The following is a 14,939-nucleotide window of genomic DNA, read 5'->3' as shown; positions in this document are numbered from 1 at the left end:
CAGAGGCATAAGGGCAAGGGCAGCAGTAACGGGCGCCCGGTGTCGGAAACAAGCGCCCGGGCAGCAGAAACCCCAAAGCCCTGACTCTGAGCCTGGAACTGGGCCTATCCCACACTGGGCACAGAGGGGCCTCAACAGTTATGTTAAAGTAGTCAATACAGAGTTCATATTAGCACAGATGGTACTAATTACTGGAATGCCAGCATTAATTACATACATATACAAAAATGAGGCTAGTACTGCTTTATATTATGTAAAATATTAAGTGAAGAAATAATTTGAAACATTTCCCCTATTTTGACCTCATGGTAGGCTAATGAATAAATTGGTTTAATAAAGCAGGTATGTGCTGGTTCAGATGAACACAGCTCTGCATATGCAACAACACTGGGGTTATGCTGAGAGTGCACCTAGCCCACCGTCACCAGTGGACATCCTGACACACTCTTGGTGCATCCTTTAATTGTGTAATAGGGGTGTTCATCTGAATCACACCTCTACATGTGCTCCAAAACCCTGTCACTTGAAGGACAGTCTCTACATCAGGGCTACACAACTTTGGCCCTTCAGCTGTCGTTGTACTACAACTCCCATAATCCCTTACTATTGTCCACTGTGGCTGGGAATGATGGGAACAACAGTTGCAGCCCTCTGCATCAATCCTGCCTATCTTAGATCAGATAGATAGGCCACATGTGTATTTTGTGGCCTTCAGAGGCCTATTTTACGTTCACCTGAGAGGTGGCCTTCAGGGGTGCCCATGCTATGGAACTTCCTTTCATTAGATGTCCATTTGTCTCCTTCACTATGTGTATTCTGTTGGGAGCGGAAACACTGTTTTCAGCTGACTTTTTAGGACTCAGCATTTTTGGCAACTCCCCCCAGCTGCTGTGTCTTTACCATACCTTTCTGTGTTTATCTGCTACTTTTGTATTTTTAATTTTTTACAGCGACTGCCACTTTATCGTGATTTTTAGTTACTGTAGGCTGACTGTCATTTGGGAAGGGTAAGAGATATATTTTAAAACAAATAAATACGCAAAAATACAGGTTTAAGAAAAGCAAATGCTACAGTATTATTTGGAATCTGTCCAGATTCTTTAGAACCAACTTATTAAAAGATGTTTGTTCTGTAGCCTTCTCCAGGCATTATGCTTTCTTGAGTGGACGGGGGGGGCATACTGGAATCATACCCATTAGTCATGTCCTTGATTGACAGCATTATGCCAGCTAGCTTCACCTACCCCTGCTCTGCCAGTGTTCTGTGTTTCTTTGCAAAGACAAGTGCCTCTTGTGGGAAGAGCTTTCCACCATGCCTGAGAAGTCTAGAATACTGAGGGTTTTTCATCATGAGGAGAAAACCTCTGCCGTTCAGCACTTGCCTCTGATGACAAGCACTGAATGTTGGTATTGGGACATGATGGCTTTGGGGCAGGAAAGTGTGGAAAAACTTACCTGGTAAGGGGAAGAACCCAGCTGTCATGCCATTTGCCCTGTGTAGCAACCCAATTTGATGGCAGTAGCAGTGAGACTGCAGTCGGCCAACCTCCAGGTTGGTCCTGTCTGAGAGCAGTTGCTACTCTATCAGAAAGTATTGAGGTCTTGCAAGATTTTGGAATCAGATCTCATTTTCAGCCTAAATTTTGCAAGAATTACAGAACTGCCAGGAACTATGTAAGAGTGAACAGGCCAGTGATGAAGGGCCCTATGATGAGTGCCCTATGATGTCGAAGGGAGCACTAGTACGGTTTCTGTGATTGAAACTAGGCCCTTTCTTGTAGTGTAACCCTGAAACCTCTGAGGCTTGTGAGAAGAAGGCGTTTGCTGTGGTACTATAACCTGCATACTTGGGAGCATGACTGTGGGAATGTTCAGGGGTGTGGATAACCAATATGTCAACGATGGGAGGAATAGAAGAATGCTGCACATCTAACATTTCCTCTCCTCAGAAAGCATAGTGCCTGAAGAGGGCTTATACTCCAAAGATAAAATAAGTTTGAGGGAAATTAATAGATTCTCATTCTCTCACATATGTAGAATAAACTATTGAACATGCTTTGCCTAACAAGCGAAGCACCAAAGAAAAATGAAAAATAATAGGATTAGGAAAGGATATATAAGAATTAAAGTATTATGGTATTTAAGATAATAAATAAATTCCAGAAGCAAAGAATCAGAGGACAGAAGAAAGGCCAAATAGGTATTACAAACCCTGAAAGAAATAATCCCTAATTTAAAAAAAAATCTTTAAAATGTAATTATTTGATTCTAAGAATACATGAAAAATAAAGTATTAAGATGAACATATTTCTTTGGTGAATACAGAAGTAAATATATATCACTTCTGCTAGTTTCTCATTAATAATACATTTTGCTGAGCCATCAAGTAATTTTTAATTTTCCATAGAGTGGTAAAATTGTATGCCCCTATTTTCTCATTTAGATGTGAATGGGAAAATAGGGACATGTTGGCAGGCATGCTTTCTCAGTTCTGTAATGTCCTTGAGATATGGGAATTGCTACCTGTGGTGTTTCAGTCTTTGGTGGTCTGCATTGGGTTTGCAATCACAAAGGGTAAGCCTAATGGGATGATCATTAGGATTTAATATGTCTTGCAAGGTTACATGCATAGATTTCAAGTCAATGTACAGTAAAATGGATTACGTGGTCACATATCTTGGTTTTATTCTTGCCACGGGCTTGCTCTGAGGCAAAGGCAATTTTTCAACAACACACAGTTGAATTATAGTTCACTTAGACTGACTCAGCAAAGAGCTAGTCAGAAGCTCAGCAATGCTGCTCAGAAGCAGTATAGGAAAATGAGATCTTATACAAAATGCAGTTCTCAGAAGACAGATGTATTTTAAAGCATAAATATGTTTGTAAATGTTTCCCTTTTCTAAGATATATTGGGTACTACATTCTATGTTATAGAATGTACCCACGAGTGTACAAATTTGTCTTCTGTAATTCAAACTGATAACAAGATGTCAATAAGGGCCGCTCTTGATAGTACCTTCATACATGTGGGAAATCTGGTGTGTATCCTTCCTGTAGCTTTCCAAAAATGTCAAAAAGATGAGATCGTATGGGAAGTATACAACATGGCTTCTTCCAGTGCCAGTCTCATTTAGGGATGTGCACAAAACCGGTTTGCCCGGTTCGGTTCGAATTCGAGCCAGGTTCGAACCAGGAGGGGGTGGTCCGGTTTTGGTTTTGCTTGAACCTCCCCCTGGTTGGGTTCAAATTCGAACTGGTTTGAACTGGTTCAGACACTCAAAAATTGGTAGAATGGTAGCTGGCACCCAGGGGTACCTGCCACCCAAACCCCGAAGCAATCGGACATGTACGATTTTTTATGAATTTTTGAAAATTATTTCTATTTTTTCCTCATAGGATATAATGGGACTCCAACCAGCCCATTATTCCTTATTGTGGAGCACCCATGGGCGCCAACAACCATGCAAACCCCGAAGCAATCAGACACCCCTATGATATTTTATGAATATTTGAAATAATTTTAATTATTTTTCTCATAGGGTATAATAGGATGCAAACCAGCCCATATCCCCTATTGTGGATAGGGGCACAAAAGTGGGGTAGGTGGTAGACAACCAGGGGTGACTACCACCCACAAAACCCCAAGGCAATTGGACACTCTTCCGATTATTGGAGAATTGTTAAAGTATTTTTGAATTCCTCATAGGGAATGATTAGGATTGCAGCAAATGTATAGCTTCACATCGGGGGGAAAGGGGTGTCATAGAGTGGAGTGTGGTGGGTGGTAGTTCCTAGAGTGGGCAAGGAAGCTATCAGAATTATTTGAAAGGAATTGGGCAAAGGGATGATTTTTAAGTGATTTTTGAAGTTTACACGTCTTTAAGGTTTTTCTCCATAAAGAAGCATGGAGGTGTCAGCAAATGTATAGCTTCATGTCGGGGGCAAAGGGGTGGCCTAGAGCAGAGTGTGGTGGGTGGTAGTGCCCAAGGGGGGGGCAGGAAGCTATCAGAATTCTTTGAAAGGAATTGGGCAAAGGGCTGATTTTTAAGTGATTTTTGAAGTTTATGTGTATTTAAGGTTAGCAATGAGAGTGGATTCATGGTTTGTCATTGAAAATCTTATATGCTACCAAAGAATCTACACTCAGAACACTTCAGAAACAACAAAACCCAGTACCCCATGGGTTAGCAACCCATGGGGGTGGTTGGCACCCTCTTTGCACTAGACCACCACTCACTCTGGGCCACCCCAGCACCCCACAAGTGGCTTTAAGGTTTTTCTCCATAGGGAAGAATGGAGGTTTCAGCAGCCCCATAACTGCAGTTAGGGTTAGGGTTAGGGTTCCACAATAGGGGATATGGACTGATTCTGGTCCCATTATACCCTATGAGAAAAATAATTAAAAATATTTCAAATATTCATAAAAATCGTAGTACTGTCCGATTGCTTCAGGGTTTGGGTGGTTGTTGGCACCCATGGGTGCTACACAATAAGGTATAATGGCCTGGTTCAAGTCCCATTATACCCTATGAGAAAAAATAGAAATAATCTCCAAAAATTCATAAAAAAATCATACGAGTGTCCGATTCCTTTGGGGTTTGGGTGGCAGGTACCCCTGGGTGCCAGCTACCATCCTACCAATTTTTGGAAGTCCGAACCGGTTCAAACCAGTTCAAATCGAACCACCCCCTGGTTCGGTTCGAATTTGAACCTGCAGCTCAAACCTGATGGCTGGTTCGGTTTGAATTCGAACCTTTGAACCACCCTGGTTCAAATTCGAACCAGTTCGCACATCCCTAGTCTCATTCTTCTATAATCAGTGCAAAGCTGGCCTGAGAAGGAGATCCATTATGACTTCACCCACATTATCTCAAACTTGTGACATTGATGAAGTGTCAGAGAAAAAATAACTTCTGCAGTAGTTTCTATGCTGTGAAGGCAATATTATCTAGTGATACATGGCTGAATTTACAGAAAAGAACGAATGTGAAGCTCCTTCCTCTGTGCTCGCACTGGTCCATTAATAATAGAGACCAATTTTTGAATAAATAATGTTCTTATACAAATCTGTGATGTCCAAATGGTAGAATCATTGTTCTTAGAATCCAAGAAGCATACCATGATGCATTTGGTTTTGCAAACTTTTTATTTTTCAAATTTCATGATTGAAAAATATACTTAAAAGAAAACAAAACAATAACATCACTACCAAGTGTGTGTGTGTGTGTGTGTGTGTGTGTGTGTGTGTGTGTGTGTGTGTATGGATAGATAGATAGATCGATAAATTTGGTGTGCCACCGTGCGCCCACATGATCCATGTTGCTCTGTGCAGGATGGCTCTCTGGAGGCCAGGATCCATTTTCCCAGCCTCCAGGAATCCCACAATGCACCATGCCATGAGCATTGTGCATTGGAGATTTCCCCGGGAGTTAGGTGCTCTAGGTGCCTTACTCTGTTTATGTGTATGCTTGGGCTCATTGCCCAAGCATACACAGGGCCCCATACCTGAGGCAAAGGGAGCACTCATGCCCTTTAACTCTGGTAAAGCCCAGGTAAAAAGCATAGGCTACTTGGGGAGGCAGCACCAGGTTCAGCCTCGATCCCAGCGCTGCACGTAAGCAGCCCTTCCCAGATAGGGCTGCCCTAATCTGAGTAGGGCTGCTTATGCACACAGCCTGATTATTTACAATACTGTATCTAGAAATACCGTTTGATATAATTGATCTTCAGCTAACCCTTGCCTTTCTAGCAGACTAGAATCTGCTTCAGAGTGGGGCAGTCGCACACGGTGGGGATGTGTGTGTGTGTGTGTGAGAGAGGGAGGGGGATGATGATGCCACATTCCTGTAAAGATTCATGGAAAACACCCATGCATTCAGCTCCACCCATGTTGTCATATGATTCTCAAGTGCATAATCATACCATTTGGAAGTTGGTTTCACACTCCTGGGTTCATGTATGAAGCAGGCCTTGATCTCTTGACTTGCATTGTAATGTCATTTTCAGTTACTTTCTATATTTAGAAAGAAACCAAGAGTGATGTCAATCACCACATATCCTCACAGTTCTGGTGGAGGTCTGCTTCCAAAGTAAATTTGACTCAGTAGGACTCAAAGTGTATCTGATAGAAGCGTCTGTTATTTTTTAATTATGGTGACAAGCCCTTTTCCTTGAGGCAGACTAGAATTCTATTGATGTATTTGTGTTTTGCATCAATTTTTTAATCAAATATATGAAAAGTATTAAATTTTAGCTGTTTAGTGTATTTTTGGAACTTTACATTTAATAGTTTATTTTTTTAAATATAATATACACTTTGATAACATGAGTAACTGCAAGAACCACACAACAAACTTCGTTTCCTTTTTAGGTTGTTTGCATTCTGCTGCAAGGTTGGTGGTGGTGATTTTTTTAAAAATAGCATATAAAACAAATTTCTTTTATTAAACCTATGTATAGGTGAAGCATTTGCACCTTTGAACAGATGAAAGATGATCCTTTTTCCTTTGATGTTTTATCTGTGGTCAACAAGCAATGCGGAGAATGAAAGTATTTCAAAACCGAATATTGTCTTAATCATGGTTGATGACCTTGGCATTGGAGACTTGGGATGCTATGGGAACACGACCCTAAGGTTTGCTGACACGCTTGTTGGTTTTTGTGCATGATGTTTTTTATGTAATACATCTAATCTGAAATACTACGATGTTAATTATTGTTTGCCCCACACAGCCACGCTTGCCTACAGAGAGAGTGAGAGAGAGAGTAGTATGATATCATTTTTGGCTACCACATGCATAAAAAAAACTTGGCTCCCATGTGTTCTCTGCAAAATAGTGCAGAGGGAAGTAATTTACAAAACAGTGCAGAGGGGATAAGCAATGCAATGGGATGGGGAGGGCTCCTTGCTTAGTCCTTAATTCATCCCCTTCTCCCCTCCCCACTAACAGATTTTCACCTACATAGGATCATATCTTGAAAATATATGTCTGGGACCAGGCAATGGTTAGTAGGGATGTGCACACAACTGCTTCAGGTGATTCGGTTTAAGTTCGAACCGAACTTGAACTGAACTGCCCAGTCTATGAATCGGTTCTTTAGAACCATCCAGCTGTTCAGTTCAGGCACTATAATTGCGTCAACTAGGTTATGAATGCTTCCAAAGGGGAATCCCATAAAGATTCCCCTTTACAAGCAAACCCTATGGGGTTGAAAAGGGAGGGTGGGGGAAGAACAGGAGATCACCTTACATGCCACAGTGGCAATGCGGCTCTTTGGCATGCGGGCAGCGGCGGCACCCCTAGGCCCCGCCAGCACTCCCACCCATCAGTGTGGGCCAGCAGGCGCCCAGTTCACTCTAATGGCTGGATTCCCCTTTGCAAGCATTCAGAACCAGGCCGAACTGGTTTGATCCAAGCCAGGCCCAGTTCAGCTTGACCTCAAACCATCCCCCCTTGGGGGAGGGCCGGTCTCTAACTGGTTTTGCACATTCCTAGTGGTTAGGGAGGCAGTGTTTGAGGATAGCAGTCAGAGGGAGAGTTAAAGACACCCTCTACTCACTCCTCCTCATGTCATCCTTTTGCTATTTTGCAGAGGTGAAGTGAGGCTGAGGGTTTCAGTATACAAGGTGGCCACAGGATGTATGGTTTCAGCCAGAGATATTAGCCCTTCTTGTGATTTATACTATTTTGGGGGAAGCAAGTCCATGAGGGATGCAATGAGATTGTACCCATTAACCATGCTCCCCTCCTGCAACTGGTAACATGCTGACTAGCCATGCCTGCCTAGGGCATTCCTGTATTTAGTATTTGTCTGCAGTGGCAAGTGCTTCTCATGGGGAGAGCTTGCCCTTGTGATTGAGAACCCTGAGCTTTCCAGTCATAGTAGTACAATCATGCTTCAGTAAAAGCTTCTTTATGTAATGACGAATAAAATCTATGCCCTTGTTTAATTGGCATTCATTTGTTTCATGAAAAATGTTGTTTGATAAATGTATGTATTCCTCTAGAAAAATTGCTTTACATGCCAAATTCATTGAAAGTAAGTTAACAATCTGGAAGCAGCAGAAAAGAATCAGCTTTATTTATGATACTTATTAAGTTTTATTTATGATACTTATTTAAAACATAGATACTATGCAATGTATAGCAATAGCAACTGGATCACAAGGAAAAACTGCATTAAAACAAATTATTCTACATAATACAAAGAAGAGATACACTTTCCGTTCAGCAGCAAACAAGATTGTCCGCTCCATAATAAGAACTCATGTACCACATAAAAGTATTCTAAATTGGTTTAAAGACTAGCTGGTGTGTGTGGCCTTCACAAGAGTAGATATTTATTTTATTTATTTATTTATTGTTAAATTTATATACCGCCTTTCATTAAAAGGCGGTTTACAGCAAAAATTTAAACACAAGATGGTAAAAAAGACACAATTAAAATATTAAGTGAAAGATATTAAACAAATCTGATTAAAAATTTAAAACAAAAGCATAAAAGCAATACAGAGTATAAAGAGCAGCAGCAGAGAATCAAATAAATGCCTGGGCAAAAAGCCAAGATTTTACACTCTTTCTAAAAGCTGTGATGGAGACCGAGGAGCAAATAGCCACCGGGAGAGCATTCCAGAGTCTGGGGGCAGCAACAGAGAAGGCCCTGTCCCGCTTGAACGACAACCAAGCCTCCCTCATTGTTGGCACCCGGAGCAGAGCCCCCTCAGATGACCTTGTCAAGTGGGCAGTAACCCTTGGGAGCAGGCGATCCCTCAGGTATACTGGGCCCAAACTATATATGCTGTTAACTTCACGACCAATGCCATGGGCCCTCTTTTGTATGGAAAAAAAAATGATTGAGTGATGGGAGGTTAGAATTATTTAGAAGCAATTAGAATTTTGGCTGCTTAAAACAAATTCCACACAGCTAGCAATACAAAATCACATTTCTAAAAACGCTAAAACAGCAACAATAAGAATGAGTCCAGACTATTCTCAAGCTATTTCACAGTGTAAAATTCAGAAAAAGTTCCAGCGAGTAAGCAATTTCTGGCACACAAACCATTTTCTAAATAGATGAGCTACTGAGATAACAATAAGAAAACTCTGGGGACTGATACATACCTCCAGTGACTGTTGCTGGTGTCTATCATGTTTCTTTTGAGATTGTGAGCCCTTTGGAGGACAGCATTTATTTATTATTTCTCTGTGTAAACTGCCCTGAGCCATTTTTGGAAGGGCGGTATAGAAATTGAATTTATTATTATTATTATTATTATTATTATTATTATTATTATTATTATTATTATATATTTAAACCTCTTAAGGGAGGTCATTGCACAAACACAGGGCTACTACTAAGAAGGCCTTGCTCCTAATTAGGAATAACTTGATTCCCCGTAATGAAGGAATATGGAACAGGTCTGCTGGTACCTATATCAAAAGATGATCTCTAATATATAGATTCTGGTCCATCAAGAGCTTTGAGAGATAAAAAGAGTATCTTGAATTACTGCCACACAATGAATGGTTTCAAGGACAACCCCATATAGATTATATGTATTGCTATAATCTATGGATAATCTATAATCTGTGGATAGCTGTTGAGAGATCCTAGTTCTCCAGTAGAGGGCATTTCCAAGGTTTAAGAAATAAAAACATATTGGTACTGTTTGCTTTATTTTACTTTGCAGAAAACTTGGAACTGAGAGATTAAAATTATTCAGAGTTGCCAAATTTATATGGTACACATATAAATGGCCACATCATTTGTGACCACATCAGATGGCCACATCATTTTGTAAAATACCTTATAAAACATAATTCCTAGTTCCATTCACAATGTAATATTGCACTTCGTGGTCATATTAGCATCCTTGATCTAATGCTGCTGGATAGGAGCACTGTTTCGTCTAAGGCATGCATATGTGCACAAGCTCACACATTTTTTGATGTCCGCTCAGTTAATTTTAGATCCTGTTCAGATTGAATCAGGAAGGTCCCACTCTGAATGCACATGCACACACATTGCCTTGATACTGCCACCCAGAACAAAACTCATTCCACACAGAGATGGGGGGGGGGGGGGAAATTAGAGAGATCATTGGATAGGAGCAAGCTGTGTGGAAGAAATATTATGCTGCACTCAGTTTATATCATGCATGCATACTATGGATACTACAATTGATCATAAAGGGCAAGCATGCATAACAATTTCTTCCAATAGATATAAAAACAGTGTTGAATTCTACAATCTGTGCTGTTTGTATATTGGACACAATTATTATTTTTAAAACACTATATCTGATAAATATGCTGAACCTGGATTTCATGAGTGCATACTGATTTATGATTATGGCCTTGCATATTTATTAAGAAAATAAGGCTCTGTACCAAATGCGTTATGACTCAGTTCCTACAGAAGTAATCTAGAATTAAGAACATAAGAAAGTAGAGATGTGCAATTTGATTCGGGTCAAACTGATTTGAGCTCAAATCAGGATGATTTTAGTAATTCGAACTCTAATCAAATCACCACTAGAATAAAGGGCCCAATTCAAGTTATGATTGAATTGACCCTGATTTGAGCTTGAATCGATTTGATTCAAGCACCATTTTAAGTCCTGCCCCCCCCTCTCCTCGCCTTGCTGATTGCTTCTGATTGGCTTCCGATTGGCTTGAGATCCCCTTGCTTCTTGGTTGGCTTGTTCTCATTCATATCAAGTGTTGTCATGGGCAGCTGTGCCCCCATTGGCTGGGAAGAAGAAACATGGGGGAGGCAAAAGGAGGGATTTTCAAAACTTATTTAAGTTGCTACTTGAGACAGAGAGCTTATTTGTACCTCAGGAAAGGAGGAAACTGCAGCAGCAGCAGTGAGAGCAGAGACTGGTGGTCTGGGCCTGCCTGCCTGGCCCACTGAGTGGAGAGTGAGAGAGTGCCTGATGAGTTTACATGCCTTTCTTTTAGTTCTTCTAAAAAGAATTTTAAGCATTTGATACAGAGCCTTTTTCTTTTTCTTTTTTAATTGTACCCAGTCACTTTTTGAGACCAGCGCTGCCCCAGCAGGAAGCTGAATGGGGCAATTGAAAGCAAATAAGCACCTGCTCTCCTTTTTCTTAAAGTCCCCTCCTTATTTTCCCTGAAAGTGCTCAAACTACAGTTCAAACCACAGATCAGGCACATACCTAGTTTCATCCATGTACCTTATGATGTAAGAAATGGCCCCGAGAATGCATTTTGGGGGGTTTGCCCCCTAAACACCCCAGCAGCAACCACTCATAAGATTGATGCTTTTGGAAATGCCAGAACTAGTTTATCAACTCTAGATGATCAAACCTGGAATCCCAAATAATGTTGTGTATGTGCAGCCAGCATAAAGCCCACATGCAGCTGATGCCCCCACTTCTGAATTGCATTTGCACAGGAGGCAAAATTCACCAAACTCCCGTTCCCTGGAAACACTCTGCGTGACATGCCCTCAAAGACATATTGCACAGAGTGCTTCTCGGGAGTGGGGGTTGAGATCTGCTAAAATTGCACCCCACTCCCCACAAGAGTTCATCTGTTCCACATGTGATTCTTTTAGCTGCGTAAGCACAGCATTCATTATTATGTCAGCCAGTAGGCTTAGGCATTCTTAACTCAGCAAAGGTTTGGGCTGCATATTGCAGGCCTATGACACCTAAAGCTTCTGTCAGGTGTTGTATATAGACTGTATGTGGCCACACTGTACTGACTGTTTTAAGTCTGATATCTTTCTTTACTATGAATACAAATGCCTTTAAAATACTATTCTTTTAAATTCCAGAACTCCCAATGTCGACAGCTTAGCAAAAAAAGGAGCAACATTAACTCAACATATAGCAGCTGCACCACTATGTACCCCAAGCAGGGCAGCTTTTTTGACAGGCCGGTATCCTGTCAGATCAGGTACTGTTATGTTTCTGCTTTTTAAAAAATTATTAAATGTAATTAAAATCATTTTATTTTGCCATATCTGTGTCAGTGTTATTATGCTGTTACCCATTAGGTAAACAATTATAATATCTTCACTGTAGTACAATGGAGATTCACACGTATACCTCACCACATTTTTAATGTTATGTTTGTTATGGCTTTTGTTTGCTCCAGAAATATTATTAGGTACTGTTCTTCTCTTAAAGAGAACACACACAGAAAAAGCACTTTCCCCTATATATAGCTATGGTAGTTGAATGCTGGGATGTTCCGCTGGTAAGAAGTCATTTAATAGCAGCCCAAATGACAATTGCAAACTTCTACAGATGTGTTATATGTTGCATTGTTTTAATTTTTATATATGTTTTAATTGTTGGCCGCCCAGAGACATATGTTTGGGCGGGATATAAATTTAATAAATAAATAAATAAATAAATAAAATTTAGAAGAATCCAACTACACAAATCACAGTTGTACAGAATCCAAGACATTGCCAGTATAGTTAGCTGACTAATATTTGTCTCGAGGAAAGAAAACTGAAATTTTGGGGGGTGGCGGGTGGACTGCCCTCTGTGTTACTATGGCACCAGCCTTTTAACTGGCTAATCAATTGGATTTATCAATTAAAATATTTATTTTTAATCAACTAAAGAAGATTGACAAGTAATCAGGCAACTAATTCTTTTTAAACATGATATTTATAATACAGTTACTTTAAACAACTGCTGATGATAGTTGTACTGATCCAACAATATGGTATGTATGTGGCAAGACCATTATAAAGCTCTCTTGATATGAATGGTTTATTATGATCCTACTCCTTTAGGGGTAAAAAAAAACAATTCCTTATCACCCCCCACCCCCACAACAAATATAATCACATTCATGTTTATCTACTACTTTGACATACCCTTGCCTAATAATATATCACACTGGAATCAAACAGTTGAGGCTGTGTTGCTTGAAAGCTAAAGAGGGAGGTGGAATTGCTTGTGGGGAAATTTATGGAGAATGAAGTACATGCCCTACCTTTGATTTCAAAACCCTAGAATAACAACAACATTTAGCATCTGTATAGCACTTGCAAGTGTTTATAGTGCTTCATATAAATTATCTTGAACAGTTGTGTTCAGTGTGCATGCGGATCTGCAGATTGGATGTGGTTGAGGGAGAGGGTTGGACAGAGAGTGGCTCACCTTAGAGTGGCTCAGAGAACATTCTTTCTCTATTTATTTTTATTCCCATCTTTACCTAAACAGAGAGTCACAGAATGATCTGGCAAAGCTGAAATGTTCAATATATCATCTGTGTCTCATGGTTAATCTGATATGGTTCAGGTGTGCTTTTCTAAAGTGTATTGTATTTGTGGGAATAATCTTATCTTTCAAAATGATTTCTTTAAAAACTCATTTAGGAATGGCTAGTTTAAATCGACTTGGAGTCTTCTTATTTTCTGCCTCTTCCGGTGGACTGCCTACTGAAGAAATAACATTTGCAAAACTTATGCAGCAGCAGGGTTATTCTACAGCTCTTATAGGTATGGGTGATCAACATGTGCATGTTTAGTGTCTGTGTTGCCTATTGATTAGGGCTAACATGCCCTGTTCTGTTCTGTTCTTCTGATGATAAGAAAGGATTAATGTCCAGATCCACAGAATGTTGCACAGAGTAGCAGGTGGGATGTGCACACACATATATGCAAAGATCTTTGTAAGCTCTACTACGAAACAGATAGTTGGTGCTGACTGCTGAGTTCTAGGGGCCCAGAACACACAATCTCCTTTTCTCTAAGCCAGGGGGAAGGCAGGATTGCTTATGCCTTCCCCCACATGAAGAACGCTGCTGCCCATTGACCTTTGCCCATTGTGGCTTGGGATAATGGGAAATGTAGTCCAATAGCATCTTTGGACCCAGGATTGGGGACCCTTGATCTAAACTATAACCACTTGCAATATGACAGCCTTGTGCTGTGTATTGCTGCACCCTGCCAGTCAATGACAGGTGAAGTGATACAGAGTGCAGAACATCACACCATCTGTTTTGTATACCTAGATGTTATTGGAAAGAGGGGCAAAGAAATATGGGGTGGAAGCAGCTCTAGGTCTCTTGCAATACATTATTTAGTAATATCCTTAGTTCTTATATGTATTAAGTGGAAACAAGGCAGCCTTCATCTAAATTCCACTTCATTCAGACAGTTAGTAATTTGTTACTTTTAAGATACTGTTTTTGATGAAAAGTGATGATAACAATCCAACAAATTCTATTTCTGGTCTGAATACCATTGTCCTGCAGGTGTAGACAATGATCCCAGACCTGTTTTCTCTTTGAATTCCTTTCCATCAGGAGAAAAATATATATATTGGTCCGTGTACTCTTGTACAGGCCATATGAGAATTTAAGAATGGGAATGTAGATCTGTATGCACACCGCAATCTGCATCAGATGTACATTGAAATACACATCCAATTTGTGCAGATACTTGAAACCCTCTACAGATTTTCATGAATATTGGAGAAAATGGGGCAGAAAAAGAGGGAGACTGCAATACTTCAGATGCAGGTTTCAAAACTCCCTGTTCCTAAACTCTTGACCCATTATTTCAAGGTCTCTCTGTGTCTGTTTCCTATTTCTAACACTACTAAGATATCAGAAAATTATAATAATATATTTTGATAATATATTATGATAATATATGATTTACATAAGCAGTGTAGCTCTGGAAGTTGAATTGATTGCTTATGTTCTCATTACTTTGGGGCTACAGAAACGAGTGTGCTTTGCGGTGGAAAAATATAGTACATTTTAAAAGCTCAGTTAATTTCATGATGAACATCTTCTGCCTTTACATTAATAACTTATTTATTGAAGTAGCTAGCAACTCACCTTGCCATCTAGCTAGCTTTAAGTTTACTTTCATAACACAAAAGCAATCATCAAAAACTAGGGGTACAATGGTGTTGTAATGAAATTCAATGTTATTGC

The 14,939-nt window shown here is 40.1% G+C and overlaps 1 protein-coding gene across 9 annotated transcripts in view; it reads left to right on the top strand.

The window, feature by feature from the left end:
• The window catches only part of STS (steroid sulfatase), a 275,517-nt gene that overhangs the window by 28,952 nt on the left and 231,626 nt on the right, over nt 1-14,939 (top strand). For 8 of the 9 annotated variants that reach the window (XM_053310059.1, XM_053310053.1, XM_053310055.1 and 5 more), the window contains exons 2-4: nt 6,460-6,634; nt 11,806-11,927; nt 13,369-13,491. In XM_053310059.1, the coding sequence (XP_053166034.1) occupies nt 6,492-6,634; nt 11,806-11,927; nt 13,369-13,491 (388 nt within the window). In that variant the 5' untranslated portion in view covers nt 6,460-6,491. The remainder of the gene's footprint in view (nt 1-6,459; nt 6,635-11,805; nt 11,928-13,368; nt 13,492-14,939) is intronic. The other variant, XM_053310058.1, reaches the window with a different exon arrangement.

This window comes from Hemicordylus capensis, chromosome 3, assembly GCF_027244095.1.
Source record: "Hemicordylus capensis ecotype Gifberg chromosome 3, rHemCap1.1.pri, whole genome shotgun sequence".
NCBI lineage: Eukaryota > Metazoa > Chordata > Lepidosauria > Squamata > Cordylidae > Hemicordylus > Hemicordylus capensis.
Note: the sequence above shows the minus strand (reverse complement) of the source record. Positions and strands in the feature narration are given on the sequence as shown.